At 39.9% G+C, this 20,407-nt stretch overlaps 1 protein-coding gene across 4 annotated transcripts in view; it reads right to left on the bottom strand.

The window, feature by feature from the left end:
- The window catches only part of LOC128697560 (putative leucine-rich repeat-containing protein DDB_G0290503), a 135,183-nt gene that overhangs the window by 28,897 nt on the left and 85,879 nt on the right, over nt 1-20,407 (bottom strand). For 3 of the 4 annotated variants that reach the window (XR_011393135.1, XM_070093943.1, XM_070093944.1), the window contains exons 2-4: nt 8,681-11,667; nt 5,273-5,405; nt 1,238-1,315 (exon numbers count right to left, since the gene is read on the bottom strand). Coding sequence is in view for 3 of the 4 variants with exons in the window: in XM_070093943.1 (XP_069950044.1) it covers nt 1,238-1,315; nt 5,273-5,405; nt 8,681-11,491 (3,022 nt within the window). In the remaining variant the exon portion in view is untranslated. The remainder of the gene's footprint in view (nt 1-1,237; nt 1,316-5,272; nt 5,406-8,680; nt 11,668-20,407) is intronic. The other variant, XM_053789345.2, reaches the window with a different exon arrangement.

Here is a 20,407-nt window from a genome sequence, read left to right as displayed (position 1 = left end):
TGCCTCTGCTCCAGAACCTCCATGACTATGGTGTTCTTCACACCAACTCCAAGGCTGAGGGACTGATTACCTCCATTTTCTGTATATAGTTCTAATGTCTTCAAATTATGTCCTAGAATTTGTATTGATAAAGCCACAGGATGGCAAAATGTCAACAATAAAGATACCCAGATGTTGCACATGTGTCTTACTCTCCTATCTTACTGAGCTCCACATCTTCGAAGAGAACCACATCAGCCTAATATGTTTAGAAGCAGCTTTAATTATGACTGCAGGCACTTGCCCATACTCAAGAATAGGAACAAAAATCAGGCTGACAAACTTGTACATCTTAATTTTCATATCAACATTCCCAGTCAGCTGAGCACTGCAGTAAACTTACCAGCCCTTTCATGCTTTAATGCACTGACCACTTCTCCACCTTCAGCTGACACACTACCCTCCTACCACATACAGCGGTATGTAGATTTCCTAGGGTCACTGGGCAAAGTTCACTACATGTGACAACACATTGCATACCTCTATAAATAAGGATTCTTCTGTTTTCTTGAGTTATTATCAATATCTAATGTATTTAGGGACTGAGGGGAAACCAGCAAGCTGAACACAATTTTTGAAAGTTGGGAAGTAAAGAAAATGATTTAGAAGTCAGGAGATAAGGAAAAAGTGTTTTGCAAGTTGGATATAAAGAAAGAGAGTTTTGGGAAACCTGGGACATTCACAAAACAAACACATTTCTCCAAAACATCATATGACTGGTCATCAGTTTAGCCTGTGTGCTGCACCAGATTAAAAACCAGCCACAGAATAATTTTGGGAATGTGCGCAATGGATTTCTCAGGCCCAAAAGTGTACATTTCCAATTCACTTTCAGTATATTCACCCTAACTAGCTAGCTAGCTAGTTGCCCCTTTAGCTAGACATCCACCAAGAAGCCAACACACAGACAGCACTGCCTATGACTGCAAATTATTTAAAGGTAGTTTAGAAGCTTAAATATTACTTTTAAAAACCTACAATCTAACAAAATTGAACTTTGGGATCCATGCCACCTTCAGTAAGGGTAACAAAACGCACTACACACAAGCTGTACAAAACGTTTTCAAAATCAAATAAATCAGGAAAGGTGGAGGGTAATTTAGTGACTATTTTTAGAATGGGGAAGAGTTTAGCATCATGGATGGGTGGTAAGGTTAAGAAGCAAACAGTTTAGTGAATAACACCCTCTCACCAGTACCTTCCTCCTCCTCCTCCTCCTCCTCCTCCTCATCATCATCATCATCATCATCCTCGTCGGCACCACCAACCTCTGCACCTGAAGTGGATGTAGTGTAACCTTTGAGCATCATATCATAGGTTGAGGATAAAACCCACATGATTAACAATATATCTATTATTATATTCATGGGGAAGTGCTAAACCTGTGAGGGTCACACAATGACAGGGAAATGTATGGTTTGATCTGAGGAAGGGAAGAGAAGCTAAAATTCCTTAGATCAAGAGCCTCTTGAAGAAGTTAACATTGTTGACATTCTTCTGCCAGATGGACTGAATTGCAACCACTCAGAACAGTTGAACCAAGTAAACTAACCTAATAACAAATGTTCCAATTAATTACACTGTCTACTAAAACCCATCCTCAGCCTATTAATCTAAAAAAATACTCTTATACATCAACAACATTCACACCTACAGTATATAAAGCATTAATTACTGTCTACCAGTGAGTGAGTACACTCAAGATCACCACCTACTTAAGTGCAAAAAATATTCACTAATATTGTTAAGCCTTATAAGTCGCATTTATGAGATTCAACCCAGTGAATGCCATCTTAATATGTTACTCTTAGTGTGTTTATGGTTTGTTAAACATAACTTTCTGGCAGCTTTAATACTAGTGATTAGATATTTGTAGTTGAACAGAGCTGTTTGTGGTCTGCCCTCTTCATTGTTTGTAGTTACATGTTGGTGATGTTACATCTTCAGTGTTTGTAGTTACATGTTGGTGATGTTACATCTTCAGTGTTTGTAGTTACATGTTGGTGATGTTACGTCTTCACTGTTTGTAGTTACATGTTGGTGATGTTACATCTTCATTGTTTGTAGTTACATGTTGGTGATGTTACATCTTCAGTGTTTGTAGTTACATGTTGGTGATGTTACGTCTTCACTGTTTGTAGTTACATGTTGGTGATGTTACATCTTCATTGTTTGTAGTTACATGTTGGTGATGTTACATCTTCATTGTTTGTAGTTACATGCTGGTGATGTTACATCTTCAGTGTTTGTAGTTACATGTTGGTGATGTTACATCTTCATTGTTTGTAGTTACATGTTGGTGATGTTACGTCTTCACTGTTTGTAGTTACATGTTGGTGATGTTACGTCTTCATTGTTTGTAGTTACATGTTGGTGATGTTACATCTTCATTGTTTGTAGTTACATGTTGGTGATGTTACGTCTTCACTGTTTGTAGTTACATGTTGGTGATGTTACATCTTCATTGTTTGTAGTTACATGTTGGTGATGTTACATCTTCATTGTTTGTAGTTACATGTTGGTGATGTTACATCTTCAGTGTTTGTAGTTACATATTGGTGATGTTGTGTCTTCAGTGTTTGTAGTTACATGTTGGTGATGTTACATCTTCACTGTTTGTAGTTACATGTTGGTGATGTTGTGTCTTCAGTGTTTGTAGTTACATGTTGGTGATGTTATGTCTTCACTGTTTGTAGTTACATATTGGTGATGTTACATCTTCAGTGTTTGTAGTTACATATTGGTGATGTTGTGTCTTCAGTGTTTGTAGTTACATGTTGGTGATGTTACGTCTTCACTGTTTGTAGTTACATGTTGGTGATGTTGTGTCTTCAGTGTTTGTAGTTACATGCTGGTGATGTTACATCTTCAGTGTTTGTAGTTACATATTGGTGATGTTATGTCTTCACTGTTTGTAGTTACATGTTGGTGATGTTACGTCTTCACTGTTTGTAGTTACATGCTGGTGATGTTGTGTCTTCAGTGTTTGTAGTTACATGTTGGTGATGTTACGTCTTCACTGTTTGTAGTTACATGTTGGTGATGTTGTGTCTTCAGTGTTGTAGTTACATGCTGGTGATGTTCTGTCTTCAGTGTTTGTAATTACATGCTAGTGATATTCTGTCTTCAGTGTCTGTAGTTACATGTGGTGTTTGTAGATACAGTGTTTGTAGTCACCCGAGCAGAGCTATGCTTATGTTGTCCCATCTTCAGTATTTTGTTTGTCATGTACTACCTGTATCTTGAGTCAAGTTTCCAGTTGTTGTAGCAAATCCTCTCTTCTGGATCCTATTCCAGCATTGTAATATTTTTTTGTGAGGAAAGAAGAACTAACAAAACTATCCCATTCACACAATCTAACAAAGTACTGCACAGTATATCTTGTGTGTATTACTATCATAATACTGTAAGTGAAAATAATGCTAGAAAAAATTACAGGCTTACACCAATTGATTACATCTTGATTTTGCTTCAAGACTAAGGATACATTAAGAAACATAACAACTAGGGATGAGCCAAAGTATTGGTAATGGTGGGTATAAGTTAATTTTGATGGTACTGGTATTGGCCTAAACTTGAGTAACAGTGTAAGCTAATTTTGGTGGCACTGGTATTGACCAAAACTTGAGTAATGGTATTGGTATCCACTAATTTTGGTGGCACTGGAATCAACCTAAAACCGAGTGTCAGCATTGGCAAAAATTTTGGTATCGTCCCATCCCTAACAAAGACTACCAGCTTCCCACTGAACAATCAATGACAGTGGCTCACCCCAGCCTGGTAGAGCTGTGTGGGTGTCTGTGTGCATTCCTGGGACAAACAAACATGTTCCACAAATGTCAAAGTTGTGTTTCTTCTCAAGACTACAACATACTGTACATGAGTTTTAGCTAGTGAATCAAAATGTTATATTTAAGTATTTAAGAAGAACCCTCAACTCCTAAGTCACTGGTAGGGATGGTAGGGCAAGTGTCATTTTAAAGGCTTTTAATTAAAAAAAGAATTTCTCCCAACACATCGAGGTCACTGGTGGTGAGGGAAGGCCAGTAACTTGGGAGTTCTGAGAACAAATACTATGTAACACTGTGAATGCATTATAAAGATTTACATATATAGGGAAGAACTCAGGTGGACACACTGAATGTTGTGTCTAAAAAGCTCTGGCCTGGATTTGTAAACAATGCTTATGGATTTGGAGTGTTCCAGATATAGACATGATCGTGGACCTTACCAAAAATGCTGGATTTGAAGACATCAATATTGTTGATATGGTGTAAGATGTAGAGGCATAATAATAATGACAGGTATACCTTTGATATACTTTAGATGAGTTCCATGAGTTTTTCTACTCCTGGAGCCTGGCCAGAGGCCAGGCTTGTCTGGTACTAGCCTGGTCAACTAGGCTGCTGCTGGTGGCCTGCTGACCCACATATCCTTCACAGCCTAGTTCATCTGGCACCTATTGAAGGTATTTGTCCAGTTTCCTCTTGAAAACTTCCACACTTGTCCTGGCAGTGTTTCTGATATCTTCTGTCAAGATGTTGAATAGTGTGGGACCACGGACACTGATACAGTGTTCCTTTATTGTCCCTGCTGCACCCCTGCTTTTCACTGAGTTTATTTTGCACAGATATAAAGACACCAAATACAGAAAAAGCTTTAATTGGAAAACTTCTTGCTAAGAGTAAAGCTTTAATCAAGTCATGACTTGATAAAGGTTAACCCTGAGTGAAACAGCGTCAATAAAAGGTTGTCATGCAAATGTATGGTAATGTTGAATTCTTAGAAAGAATCTTTTGCTGCAGCGTGACCATAACTAAGTCGCGTTGAGAGTTTTTGTAGTTTCAAGAGATCCATTCTTCAAAATGGTGTTACTGAAGCTTGAACACTAGTGAGATGCTGCTCTACTGACACACAACCATCTTAACAATTTCCTGTGCACTGATTAGGCTCTGCAAAGGCTCAAATAGGCCTAAAAAAATATGCTGTTTGGAGTAAAGGAATGCTATATGGTTAAGTGTAGAACTACAAACTGGGGAAGAGACACAAGGAAAGTTTAATATGCAATACTCTATTTTAAAGTAGAAAATAAAGGGACTGATACACTCATGACCTAAGTGCCTAGATAAGACTAACTGATGAGACTCAGGAATTCCATCATCTCTGAGAGCAGTGATATACAGAGTTGTAAGAAGCCATCATGGCCTCATCATCATAGGAGTCAGTGACTCACCTGGATAGGTCGGAGTTCCAAACTGTTTCTCCTCATCATTTTCTTGATCCTGTTGTAGTTTCTCTAGTTCTCGCAGTCTCAGCTCCCTCGCCTCTGCTCGTGCCGCTCTTCGCTGGGCTAACCGCGCTTCAGCCTGTTGAAAAACAAATTTCTTTAGCAAGATATTCATGCTGAGTCAGTAATAGGATATGGATGGTAAATAGATAAAAGATATGCAGAGAAGTAGAAAGAAAATTACAGTAGTTCTGGACTATGTCCTGTACTGTAACTGCAATACCGAAGTGTGTATAACAAAGCAAGACCTGAAGAAGGATCGAGTCTGAGACCAAAATACACAGCATTTACCACATTACTCACCTATTTTGTTTGATTTTCTCCACCGTGATTAGTTTGTAATGTAAAATATATAAAAATATATGTATGTATACGTTTACAGTTTGGAGGGATATGTCGTGTATCTTTATACGTACATGTATATGCTTACACAAATAACCCGCACATAAAAGACAGAAGCTTACGACGACGTTTCGGTCCGACTTGGACCATTGACAAAGTCACACTAACAGAGGAGGAGCAGAACGGCTATATATAGGCAGGAAGAGGTGGAGGTAGTAGTAGTGGTAGAAGTAGTAGTAGTAGTAGTACAAGAATTGTATATAATACCGACAGGATGAAATGACACATGCACAACACCCGGGCATCCCCACCGTAGACGTTTCGCCATCCAGCCAGCCACTGGATAGCGAAACGTCCACAACAAAGACAACCAGACGCCGCACATGTGTCTAATTTCATCAGTAGATGTGGTAGAAGAAGAAGAGGTAGTAGTAGTGGTAGTGGTAGAAGTGGGAAATAAGGAAGACGAGCCAGTCAAATACAAAGGAAGGGGAGCACTGCAAGAGAGCTAGAAACCCACAGAGGGAGAGCAAGCGCACCGAGGTGCGTGAAAGGGGAAGTGGTGAAATAAAATAAAGAAGGAACAGAAACACGAGACAGGAGAGAGAAAGACAACCCAGAGGAGAAAAGGAGAGAGGAAAGGGGAAGAGGAAGAAAAAGAAGAAGAAGAAAAACTGAGGATTCAGGTTAAGTCACGGGTGTTCTGAAGTTTGGAGCATTTTACAATGTAGTGGGAGAGGAAGGCATCTACAGAGACGAAGCCAGGGCTAAGGTTCATACAAGGAAAGTTGTGTATAAGAGAGGATTCAACTAAACGGCGACTGTTCGAGTTGGAAGTAGGGAAGACAGTTTTAGCAGAAGACCAGTCAATAGGATGGCTATGATCTCTGACGTGACAGAAAAGAGCATTGTTCCAGTCACGGTATTGTGCCTTTTTGTTATGTATATGCTTCTAAGCTGTTTTGTTCTGAGCACCTCTGCAAAAACAGTGATTATGTGTGAGTGAGGTGAAAGTGTTGAATGATGAAAGTATTTTCTTTTTCAGGATTTTCTTTCTTTTTGGGTCACTCTGCCTTGGTGGGAGACAGCCGATTTGTTAAAAAAAAAATGTATACGTGTGATAATTTACACAAGCACAAAAACACACACATACACACACTATACAGTACAGCATGTATATACTGTATATGCAAATTTCACCATCTGCAAAGTAACAGTGTAATGACTACTGTGGATCAAACTGGGGAACAACCATACCACTTTAACCAGAGAGTATACAAAAATCTTTGAGTTTGTAGCCCCCTCTACTGCTCAACACATTTGTATATACAGTGGACCCCCGGTTAACGATATTTTTTCATTCCAGAAGTATGTTCAGGTGCCAGTACTAACCGAATTTGTTCCCATAAGGAATATTGTGAAGTAGATTAGTCCATTTCAGACCCCCAAACATACACGTACAAACGCACTTACATAAATACACTTACATAATTGGTCGCATTGGGAGGTGATCATTAAGCAGGGGTCCACTGTATATCTCAACATTGAACACACATGGATACATCTTCAGAGCATTCCAACACTGTTCTCCATGAAATAAGAATCTCATGTCATCATGAGATAAGTTAAAGGCCTCTATGTATAAAAATAAGTCAAGCAACAGTAGGAGCTACCCCACAGAACGATCTTGTGTATACACTGTGGCTATCATATTCTTGATGGCATATAATACTGGCAGGTTGAAGAATAGATATGTGCAGTACCTGGATATCTTTATAACTGAATCCTTTTAGCTGCACAACATGCTTCTTCAGTCTAATTCAGGCTAATATATTCACCTGTATTTGACTGAGGAAGCTTGCTGGGCAGGGAAGATATTTCATCAGTAAAGATACCAGTGTTGCACGTGTATCTTATTCATCAATAAAGATACCCAAGTGTTGCACATGTATCTTATTCATCAATAAAGATACCCAAGTGTTGCACATGTATCTTATTCATCACTCTGTGGCTAAGTTGGTATTGTCATATACTTACCGCTGAATGAATGTTGCTTCAGCCTGCAATACTACTGACATAATTTACTATCTTCAAGATAATTCTACATAATCTTTTTTTTTTATTATTATAACAACACAAAGTCATAAAGCTGTAGCATTTTTTACTTAGTGCAGTAATGTACATACAAGAAATACTGAAAGGTTTTACGACATGATCAAGGCGGCAGAAGTGAGCATAAGAGCCACACACAGCATTCACAGTTAGGAAAACTCAACATATAATGTGAAGGTCAGCTAATATGCAGCATCATTAAACATAATGATGTCATAAGCAGTAATTGTTATTGGTAGGTAGGTAACTGGGATTAATTACTGAAGTGATTTAGGAAGAAACACATAATAAGAGATGCTAGTCTTTATAGTAATGTATGAGAAAATTACACACTCCCACATTACCTGTCAGTGTATGAGAGGATTACACACTCCCACATTACCTGTCTACCAACATTTAACTTTAGAGATTACCGAGTGCTTTGAACCTTTTTTTTTTTTTTTTTTACTTTGTTTTAAAACCCATTCTTCCTTATATTTCACATACTTACTGACCACATTATCAATAGCAACATATTGTATTATCTAAAAATACTGACTTTTGTCAAACCTGTCAACAGCAATACTCTTAAATTTTTGGAGAGACTGTATGTGAGCATCAGACAGAAGACAGCTGGAATAATTTATTGTATTTTTACAAGGTATCTGCAAAAGGTGAGAGGAGTGAGAGTAATAAATCACTGACTCAAGCAGCAGCGCTCTCACTATAACTCTTCATTAGTATTATCATGGACAATGATCACAAACAATAGTTAAAACATCTACACATTTAATGAAGCAACATTCATTATTGCCAATTTACTTGATGGCTAGGAGATAAAAATTAAATAAACAAAATAATGAAATAGTAAATCTTAAGTAAGAAGAAATGTGTGTTTAAGGAAGACAATGAAGAACTTACTTCTTGGTGGGATACAAAGACAGCCTGCTCCAGGAACCTGTCTCCCACCGGGTCAGGGCTAAGTAGGCTCTCCTCGCTCTGCTGTTTGTTTTCACACTCCACCAACGGGGACTTGTGCCTTGAGTGCCTAGTTGGGGTAGAACCGCCTCTCGGAGAGGCACTTCCATCTTTTGGCTCGGCTGTAGTTACATCTTTGCCAATGTTAAGTTTAGGATACACAGGCTTACTATTTATTTGCATTTCTACCGAGATATCTTGACTGCCCTCTTCACTTGCCTTTGATACTTGTTTGGCAAGTTTGTCGACATTTTCTATCTCGGCTTCTTGATTTTCATTACACGACTGATATAGTATGTTGGATTCATTATTAACAGAACTGTCCAAAACATTTTCTTTCTCTTCTCTTATTTTGCTTGTGGGCACCACAGCTTCATCTACGACCGGCAAGACTTCATTGGGAGGCGTTACCATTCCTTCCTCCTCGCTGTCTGCAAAGGAATCACTGGCCAACTGCACTCCTTCCTCGGCCACTTCACTCGGCCTCACAGCAACACCTGGTTTGGGTGACACTGGTAAACTATAATATCCACTGTCTCTGACTTGATCCAAACACTCTTCAGGAGTTACCAATATTGATGTCTTAATGCTTTCCTCTGAACATTTACTTTCCTCAGTTATTTTTGATAAATAATTTGAATCTTTTGAAGTGTTACTCATACTGCCATGCACGCTTACTTCATTTATTTCCCCACTCTGATCTTGTACCATGATCTCTACATCTGTATTTACAGTGGTCTCTCCTTCCTCTTTAGTCCTTTCCACTGTTCTACTGACTTCCACTGTGGATTCATCCCTTTGTGAAGGCTCTATTTTCCCAATACCATTTACAGTTACTACATCACTGGACTGCCCTTGAGGTACTTTGTTGTTAATGCTTTCAACTTCTTCTTCTGACAGCCTGTCAAGTTCTTCATCAAGCAGTCCGTCAAGTTCTTCATCGAATATGTCACTGGAGGCAGTAGAAATATTTGACGTTTTCCGAGCGAGTTTAAAAGGGACTCTTGCATTTTGTTGATCATCCTGGCTTGAATCTTTTGTACAGTCTTCATTTGACGCATCAATAATTGAAGAAATTTCAGCACTCGAACAATCTTCGAAATTGCTGGGTGCATCACCATAGATGGAGGAAGAACTGCTGGGTTCTCTGACTATACCTTGCACCTGCATTTCCTTACACTTGTTGGTGATGAGAACATTATTTGCCGCTTCATTGACTTCCCCATCGTTATCTGATTCTTCAAAGTGGTTTAAAAATGTACTCTGGATGCACTCCTGTGATGTCACCTTCCCAGTGTCCTCGCTTGTTCTCTCTCTCGCTGACTCTACTGAGCTCTCCTCTTCATCCCATTCCTCCTGGGCAGAGTCAAAGTCATCTTCACTCTCCTGGATGCTATGCAGGCCATCTTCATCCACTTGACTATTTTCATCCAACACAGAGCCTTCCTGGGAATCCTTTGTTTCATCACCACACTCAAAGTCTCCCATTACAACCTCCTTAAATTCAGAACCTTTGCCTGCATTCTCCACGGTTTTACATTTAATTACTTCATCAAAATGTTCAATAACATCATCCCTTTGCTTTCCTGCATTTCCTGAAGGACATTCATTTGTTTCACCTTCTTTCTCTTTCTTCTGATTATCATCCATCATTACCGAGTCTTCCTCTGGCAGTGGTGCATCTTCTACTTCAGATAAAACTACCATTTCTTCACCAGTATAGTCTCTCACTTCTGTTCTACCAATGCTATTTACATCATGAGAATTATTTGATTCAACCTCCTTTTCAAAAGCATCACTTGTGAGGTGTGAGCCTTCATTAGCATTATTTGTGTGTACATCTTCATGAGTACCACCTGCTGTGTGTACATCTTCATGAGTATCACCTGCTGTGTGTACATCTTCATGAGTATCACCTGCTGTGTGTACATCTTCCCAAGCATCACTTGCTGTGTGTACGTCTTCCTGAGCATCACTTGTGAGGTGGATGTCAGACTTGCTCAATGTGGGTTCTTGGTTTGCTTCTAAGTCACCAGAGGAAGTTGCTGTTTTCTCACCAGCAATGCCATGAACCTCCTGGGCATTCAATATATTCTCATTAAGAACTTCTTCCATGCCTATTTCTTTTTCACTGGAATTTAAATGACTATGAGTGAGGTTTTTATCTGTATGTCCATCACTAAGAAGTGTCTCCTGTAAGCTATGTTCACTTGTATCAGCACTCACATCCAAGCTTTGTTTGCCTCCAGGACTTGCACAACCATTTGTCATGTCTAAGACTTCAGGCTTAATTTCCATCTCTAAAGCATATGTATCATGTATATAAGTACCAAGATCATCTTTCCTAGCAAGGAGACTATCCTCTGCTAACTGCACACATGGACCAAACTGGGCTTCACTGCTATCATCCTCATAGATGTCTCCCTCATGATGCTCCTTTGACCCATGCTGTGAGAGGCTCTGTCTCACGCTGCCGCTGTCATCAACATAGAAGTCTCTCGTACGTTGTGCTTCCACGTTAAATGCAATCAGTTTATTTTCCTTTTCTCCAGGGATAGGAGCTTTGCGCTTTCCTTCTTTTGCTTTTCGTTTTTTTATTGGTTTGGCCGTGTCAGAGGCCACTATAGGAGAGGGGCTCTGGTGATGATCTTTAAGGTGTTTGCTAGCTTTTATATGTCTCTTCTTAGATTCTTCCTCCACTTCTTCTTCCTTGCTTTTCCCCTTCCTCTTGAACATGGGAAATAACTTGCTCATGGTGGTGATGGATGATTCAACTACACTTGTAATGTTTCCTGCACTCCACTATCTGTGTATCTCACAACTTTACAACCAGTAGTTACTCACTTCTGTTCATCACAACTTAAAGTTTCACTCAACAAAATCATTTCTGTCTTTCAGTGTTTATGATATGAATATGCTGTCCATTACATCTGTAATAAAAACAAGTATAAGTGGTGGTGAGAAGACAGTTGGAAGTGTGGTCAATCTTCAGACTCCATGGGAAGTCACTGTAACTGGTTATCACTGTGTACTTGGAGTGTGGGGGATCCATGATTATTTTACTGATACCATATCAATCATGATTGCACTTTTACTCACCTACATAAATTTGACTCATAATTTGCACTGGTTTCCCATTTATAAAGTCCCAACATCCACATTAATAGTTAAGGCAGCTTAATAATGAGACATTCTTGCACCTCGGTAAGTTAAATCTCAAATGTAAATAAATAACCAATTGTAAGATAATAGAACCAAGAGAAAAAATAAACAAATGAGGGGAAACCAGGAAGCAGAGGATAAGAAATGTGAAGAGTTTGTGGGAAAAACAAATAACAGGAAATTTTAGGGGTCTACAATGAGTTAACTGGAAAGAACAAGAGAGGAGGGCATGAAGAAGTGGGAAGGGGGACAGAGGATTTAAGATAAGGACTAAATGGAAAATGAGGAGAAGAGAGGGGGTGGGTTAGAGACGAGGAAGAGGGAAGACAGAAGAATAAGAAAAGAGGGGGATAAAAAGGGAAGGAGTGAGAGAAAAGAGAAGGAAGAATGAGAGCAAGAGGGAATGAGCAGGGGAAGAGGAAGTGAAAGATTTGGAGGGAAGATAAACAAAAGGATGGGGAGGAGAGGTGAGAATCAATTAACAAATGATTGATGAATCACTAAAGAGAGGAAGCAGTACAACTCTGAAGGACACATATGAGACCAGTACAATAATCAGAGTGCTGCCTTGTGTGTACATGCAAGCTTTTATTTACACTGGATACATAATTTGTTTTTTATAATGATCTTGAAGGCAAACATGTTACAGTACACAAAAAAAATACATTAGAGATTTAACAATGCAACTTATTCTGGTGTGTACACTGGAGTGAACACATGTATACATGAGTGTACTGGGTCAGGACAAGTGCTAGCTGGCAGTGATAACTACAACACTATACACCAGATACCCTACTTTCCATGATTTGCGTTGAACAAAGCACTTGTGCTAGGGTTGACAGCACACAACAAAACCCTGTGGGACTGGGTCACCTGGAACCTGGCAACTATATTACTGGGTTAGCCAGCACCTCAGGGTATTACACCCTTCTGCTTGCTAATGAGGATAAAGCAACACTTACAAAATGCCACTACTGTACTCTTGAGCAGACTCCAGCCAAAGAAACGTCAAGCAGTGGAATGGACAATCCTTACACAATACACAACCAGTGACTTCCCTCAACTGCATCCTCAACCATCAACTGCAACACACTGCTGTGTCACACATACCTGATCATCAACTTATTAATGTCGCCAAGTCAACCCCTAATCCAGGTTCCATTACTCTGTACATATACATTACATGCCAAATAAGTAATCATGCTTACATACTGAAGAAACTAAGAGAGCTCAAACTTACATGCTTCTGACATATGTGACCCCTAGAAGAGATAAGTAGAATGACAGACAAAAACTACAGAAGCATATATGTACATGTAGTGTGAACAGAATGTAGCCGTTAAGAAGTTTGTGAAGAGATACTGAGCAGAATTAGCAGAAAACATGAATAAGCTGCACAGTAAGTCTCAAAGTGAGCAATGGGTGGGACATTGAAGATTAAGTAGTGGTGGAAGTAAATTCTATAGTACAGGGTGTTTCAAAAAGATGGTCCCAATTTCAAAGCAATAGTGATTTCAAATTGGGGCCATCTGTTTGAAACACCCTGCATAAAGTTTCGAGAGTATGTACAACAGTGTCCAAGAGGTCAGCGATTAGTAAAGCTGGTCATCAGTAGTTAAGAAGCAGGATGTACAATATCAAACCTTCAAACACAATTAGGCAAGCAAAACTTCACATCTGAACCTCTCACCATTCACAACCCTACCAATACACCAGCACCTTGAACCCCCCCTCACCATCTACAACCTTGTAAACTCACCTACATCCTGAACCTTTCACCTTTGATGAGTTTCATGAGTTTTTCTACTCCCAGAGCCCAGCCTTGGGCCAGGCTCTGGGAACCCCTGAACCTCTCACCATCCACAACCCTGCTAACTCATCAACACCCTGAACTCCCTCACCATCCACAACCCTACAAAGATACCAACACCCTCCTGGCCTCCCTCAATCTCTCCCACCTTCCTTCCTCAAAACTCCTCCTCACACATACTGACCTCAATATGCAACAGCAGGCATAAAGCATAAGTCATGTCAGATTGCAGGAGAAGATTCAAAGTCTGGTATATAAATGTAGATGGACTTGCAAACATGAGAGAACTGGAAAGAAAATGGGAAAAGGCTTGCAATTACAGTCATCACAGAAACAAAAACAAAATTAAATAATAAATTTAATATTCCCTGAGGGGTACCAAATAGAAAGGAAGAAAAGTAAACAGTGGAGGTGGAGGAACTGCACTATTAAGAAACTAATGGAGTATTGAGGAACTACCTAACTTGGAAACTGGTAGCTCCAGGGACAATACAGTAGGAATCACATGATTAAAAAAGCATGAGATATTAGTGACATTAGTATATAAGCAACCAAAAAGGAGAATCAGAGCAAAATTACTGCTTAATGGAAACATTACCTACAGCAAAATAAACTGGAAGAACTGGGACCATCATGACAGCCTGAGAACATGAAAAACAGAACTCATGAAGCAGCAATGAGGAGCTTCACAAGTCAGCATCAAGTGAAGGGAATGAGAGACTGATACAACATAAATATAAAAAAAAGATAGGCAGGGTTGGTACACTGCATTTTACTGCATTGTAAAGTACCTGATGGCCTTGTCCCAAATATGCACACTGCCATAACAACATACTGGAGTAAGAGATATGGGAGGAAGTGCAAAATAAACTCAGTGAACAGCAGGGGCACAGTGGACACACAATAAGGGAACACTGTATCAACGTCCATGGCCTCAGACTATTCAACATCTTACCAGAAGATATCAGAAACACTACTGGAACAAGTGTGGAAGTCTTCATGAAGAAATTGAAAGTGTCTTCAACAAGTGCCAAATCAACCAGGCTGTGATGGTTATGTGGGTCAGTGGATCACCACCAGCAACAGCGTGGTTGACCAGGCAAGCACCAAACGAGCCTGTCCTATGGGCTCTGGGAGTAGAAAAGCTCTCAGAACTCATCAAAGGTATATCAAATGTAAAGGCATGTGATACTCCACCCGATTAATATACGAACTAGAAAAACTAACAGGTGTTCCTGAAGGATATTTTTGGGGTCAATACCACTGCAATCTGATCCCAAACCAGGCCACCTGATGGATCAAGGATTGATCATCCAAGCTGTTAATGCTGGCCATGCACAGTCCAATGTATGAACCACAGCCCAGTTAGTCAGGAACTGATTCCCTTTACCTTTGATATACCTTTGAAGAGTTTCGAGAGTTTCACTACTCTCGGATCCCGGCCATGGGCCAGCTCGTCTGATGCTTGCCTGGTCAACCAGGCTGTTGCTGCTGGAGGCTGGCTGCCCCACATATCCATCACAGCCTGGTTGATCTGGCACCTGGTGAAGATATTTGAGGAACTTATCAAGCTTCCTCTTGAAGACAAAGAGCGAGTTGTTGGTAATTCTCTTTTTGAACACAGGAAGAGCATTGAAAAGTCAGAAAGTCAGGGATCTCTGACACTCACTGAGTTGCTCTCTCAATGTAGTTATCACACCCATGCTTTTTAGTGGATATATTTTGGACTGTCTGGCAAGTTTCTTGCTTTAATATGGAGTGATTTGGTGTGGAGGTTTGGGACCAGTCTTAACAGGATAGTATATACGGTCTAGGAGGTAAGAACCTGCAGGTAACAAAAAAATGGGAATCAGCATCACATCAATTATATCACCAGTGTGAGGAGCCATGGGAGCGATGATACCAGAAACCACAAACAGATAACAAAAGTGCAACAGAGGTGTAACAGCAGCATATGAAAGACTTGCAAATTTCTGAATGGCATTCTGGAGCGTAAATAAACTTTCTGCAGGTATGCTCTGGTTTAGCAACCAAGTTGAAGAAAGGCCACCAAGTTACATCATTTTACTGGTCAGCAATGTTGCTACTAACATTTCAAAAATGTTTGACAGGAAACTGGCAAAAATATCTACTAGTTCATCTATTACTAATAAGAACCTGATACAAAAATCCAAGCATGATTCTGGCACAAGTGCAGGAGTTTACACTATACCATGTGGGGGGTGTGACAAAGTATACATAGGAGAAACAGCCAGATCTCTGGACATTAAGATCACTGAACACAAAAATGCTTGCAGAAATGATGAACATAAAAATGCGTGTGTTCAACATAGGGACGATGTTGGACACCTCATGAAATTCAGTGATTAAAGAAGACGATTTAAGATGGAAAAAATGCATAGAAGCTGCCCTAATTGCTGTCAGTAACACTATAAAGCAAAGGTTCGGTAGTTACAGCATCTCAAAATTGCTAATCAACAGGATATTACCAATTTTGGAAACTGCTGTAACATGATGTCAACAGGTCCCTCTGTAGCCATTCATCCCACCACTACTACTACCACCACCACTATCACCTCTATTTAAGCGACATTTCACCCGACTCCTGCTACTATATATATATATATATATATTTTTTTTTTTTTTTTATTATCACACCGGCCGATTCCCACCAAGGCAGGGTGGCCCGAAAAAGAAAAACTTTCACCATCATTCACTCCATCACTGTCTTGCCAGAAGGGTGCTTTACACTACAGTTTTTAAACTGCAACATTAACACCCCTCCTTCAGAGTGCAGGCACTGTACTTCCCATCTCCAGGACTCAAGTCCGGCCTGCCGGTTTCCCTGAATCCCTTCATAAATGTTACTTTGCTCACACTCCAACAGCACGTCAAGTATTAAAAACCATTTGTCTCCATTCACTCCTATCAAACACGCTCACGCATGCCTGCTGGAAGTCCAAGCCCCTCGCACACAAAACCTCCTTTACCCCCTCCCTCCAACCCTTCCTAGGCCGACCCCTACCCCGCCTTCCTTCCACTACAGACTGATACACTCTTGAAGTCATTCTGTTTCGCTCCATTCTCTCTACATGTCCGAACCACCTCAACAACCCTTCCTCAGCCCTCTGGACAACAGTTTTGGTAATCCCGCACCTCCTCCTAACTTCCAAACTACGAATTCTCTGCATTATATTCACACCACACATTGCCCTCAGACATGACATCTCCACTGCCTCCAGCCTTCTCCTCGCTGCAACATTCATCACCCACGCTTCACACCCATATAAGAGCGTTGGTAAAACTATACTCTCATACATTCCCCTCTTTGCCTCCAAGGACAAAGTTCTTTGTCTCCACAGACTCCTAAGTGCACCACTCACTCTTTTTCCCTCATCAATTCTATGATTCACCTCATCTTTCATAGACCCATCCGCTGACACGTCCACTCCCAAATATCTGAATACGTTCACCTCCTCCATACTCTCTCCCTCCAATCTGATATTCAATCTTTCATCACCTAATCTTTTTGTTATCCTCATAACCTTACTCTTTCCTGTATTCACCTTTAATTTTCTTCTTTTGCACACCCTACCAAATTCATCCACCAATCTCTGCAACTTCTCTTCAGAATCTCCCAAGAGCACAGTGTCATCAGCAAAGAGCAGCTGTGACAACTCCCACTTTGTGTGTGATTCTTTATCTTTTAACTCCACGCCTCTTGCCAAGACCCTCGCATTTACTTCTCTTACAACCCCATCTATAAATATATTAAACAACCACGGTGACATCACACATCCTTGTCTAAGGCCTACTTTTACTGGGAAAAAATTTCCCTCTTTCCTACATACTCTAACTTGAGCCTCACTATCCTCGTAAAAACTCTTCACTGCTTTCAGTAACCTACCTCCTACACCATACACTTGCAACATCTGCCACATTGCCCCCCTATCCACCCTGTCATACGCCTTTTCCAAATCCATAAATGCCACAAAGACCTCTTTAGCCTTATCTAAATACTGTTCACTTATATGTTTCACTGTAAACACCTGGTCCACACACCCCCTACCTTTCCTAAAGCCTCCTTGTTCATCTGCTATCCTATTCTCCGTCTTACTCTTAATTCTTTCAATTATAACTCTACCATACACTTTACCAGGTACACTCAACAGACTTATCCCCCTATAATTTTTGCACTCTCTTTTATCCCCTTTGCCTTTATACAAAGGAACTATGCATGCTCTCTGCCAATCCCTAGGTACCTTACCCTCTTCCATACATTTATTAAATAATTGCACCAACCACTCCAAAACTATATCTCCACCTGCTTTTAACATTTCTATCTTTATCCCATCAATCCCGGCTGCCTTACCCCCTTTCATTTTACCTACTGCCTCACGAACTTCCCCCACACTCACAACCGGCTCTTCCTCACTCCTACAAGATGTTATTCCTCCTTGCCCTATACACGAAATCACAGCTTCCCTATCTTCATCAACATTTAACAATTCCTCAAAATATTCCTTCCATCTTCCCAATACCTCTAACTCTCCATTTAATAACTCTCCTCTCCTATTTTTAACTGACAAATCAATTTGTTCTCTAGGCTTTCTTAACTTGTTAATCTCACTCCAAAACTTTTTCTTATTTTCAACAAAATTTGTTGATAACATCTCACCCACTCTCTCATTTGCTCTCTTTTTACATTGCTTCACCACTCTCTTAACCTCTCTCTTTTTCTCCATATACTCTTCCCTCCTTGCATCACTTCTACTTTGTAAAAACTTCTCATATGCTAACTTTTTCTCCCTTACTACTCTCTTTACATCATCATTCCACCAATCGCTCCTCTTCCCTCCTGCACCCACTTTCCTGTAACCACAAACTTCTGCTGAACACTCTAACACTACATTTTTAAACCTACCCCATACCTCTTCGACCCCATTGCCTATGCTCTCATTAGCCCATCTATCCTCCAATAGCTGTTTATATCTTACCCTAACTGCCTCCTCTTTTAGTTTATAAACCTTCACCTCTCTCTTCCCTGATGCTTCTATTCTCCTTGTATCCCATCTACCTTTTACTCTCAGTGTAGCTACAACTAGAAAGTGATCTGATATATCTGTGGCCCCTCTATAAACATGTACATCCTGAAGTCTACTCAACAGTCTTTTATCTACCAATACATAATCCAACAAACTACTGTCATTTCGCCCTACATCATATCGTGTATACTTATTTATCCTCTTTTTCTTAAAATATGTATTACCTATAACTAAACCCCTTTCTATACAAAGTTCAATCAAAGGGCTCCCATTATCATTTACACCTGGCACCCCAAACTTACCTACCACACCCTCTCTAAAAGTTTCTCCTACTTTAGCATTCAAGTCCCCTACCACAATTACTCTCTCACTTGGTTCAAAGGCTCCTATACATTCACTTAACATCTCCCAAAATCTCTCTCTCTCCTCTGCATTCCTCTCTTCTCCAGGTGCATACACGCTTATTATGACCCACTTCTCGCATCCAACCTTTACTTTAATCCACATAATTCTTGAATTTACACATTCATATTCTCTTTTCTCCTTCCATAACTGATCATTTAACATTACTGCTACCCCTTCCTTTGCTCTAACTCTCTCAGATACTCCAGATTTAATGCCATTTATTTCCCCCCACTGAAACTCTCCTACCCCCTTCAGCTTTGTTTCGCTTAGGGCCAGGACATCCAACTTCTTTTCATTCATAACATCAGCAATCATCTGTTTCTTGTCATCCGCACTACATCCACGCACATTTAAGCAACCCAGTTTTATAAAGTTTTTCTTCTTCTCTTTTTTAGTAATTGTATACAGGAGAAGGGGTTACTAGCCCATTGCTCCCGGCATTTTAGTCGCCTCATACGACACGCATGGCTTACGGAGGAAAGATTCTTTTCCACTTCCCCATGGACAATAGAAGAAATAAAAAAGAACAAGAGCTATTTAGAAAAAGGAGAAAAACCTAGATGTATGTATATATATATATATGCATGTGCGTGTCTGTGAAGTGTGACCAAAGTGTAAGTAGGAGTAGCAAGATATCCCTGTTATCTTAGCGTATATATATATATATATATGTATATGTATATATATATATATATATATATATATATATATATATATATATATATATATATAATATATATATATATATATATATATATACACACACACACACACGTGTTTTCTTAGTTTTCTCTGTATTAGGACTGAAGAAGCCACTCGTGGCAAAACGTTTCCTTTAATAAATGTCCTGAACTGTACATAAATGTCTTTTTCCATAGCACCTAAATTACTGGGAATACCTCACTCCTAAATATCCACTTACTGGAGCAGAGAAGATACATTATAAGTATACATGTAAAGCATCTGAGGTCCTAGTTCTAAATCTGCACACTGCCATAACATACTGGAGTGACAGATACATAAAGGTAACCCAGGGAAAAGCAGGAGTGCCATGGTGCCAGCCAGACTATTCAACATCTTACCAAAAGATATTAGATATACTACTTGAACAAGTGTAGAAGTCTTTAAGAGGATACCAGACAAGTACTATCTCCACCAAGTACCTGATCAACCAGGCTCTGATGGACCTGTAAGCCAGCAGGCTGCCAGAGGCAACAGCCGGTTGACCAGGCAAAAACTAAACAAGCC

This window comes from Cherax quadricarinatus, chromosome 44, assembly GCF_038502225.1.
Source record: "Cherax quadricarinatus isolate ZL_2023a chromosome 44, ASM3850222v1, whole genome shotgun sequence".
Taxonomy (NCBI): domain Eukaryota; kingdom Metazoa; phylum Arthropoda; class Malacostraca; order Decapoda; family Parastacidae; genus Cherax; species Cherax quadricarinatus.
This window is presented reverse-complemented; position numbering and strand designations above follow the sequence as displayed.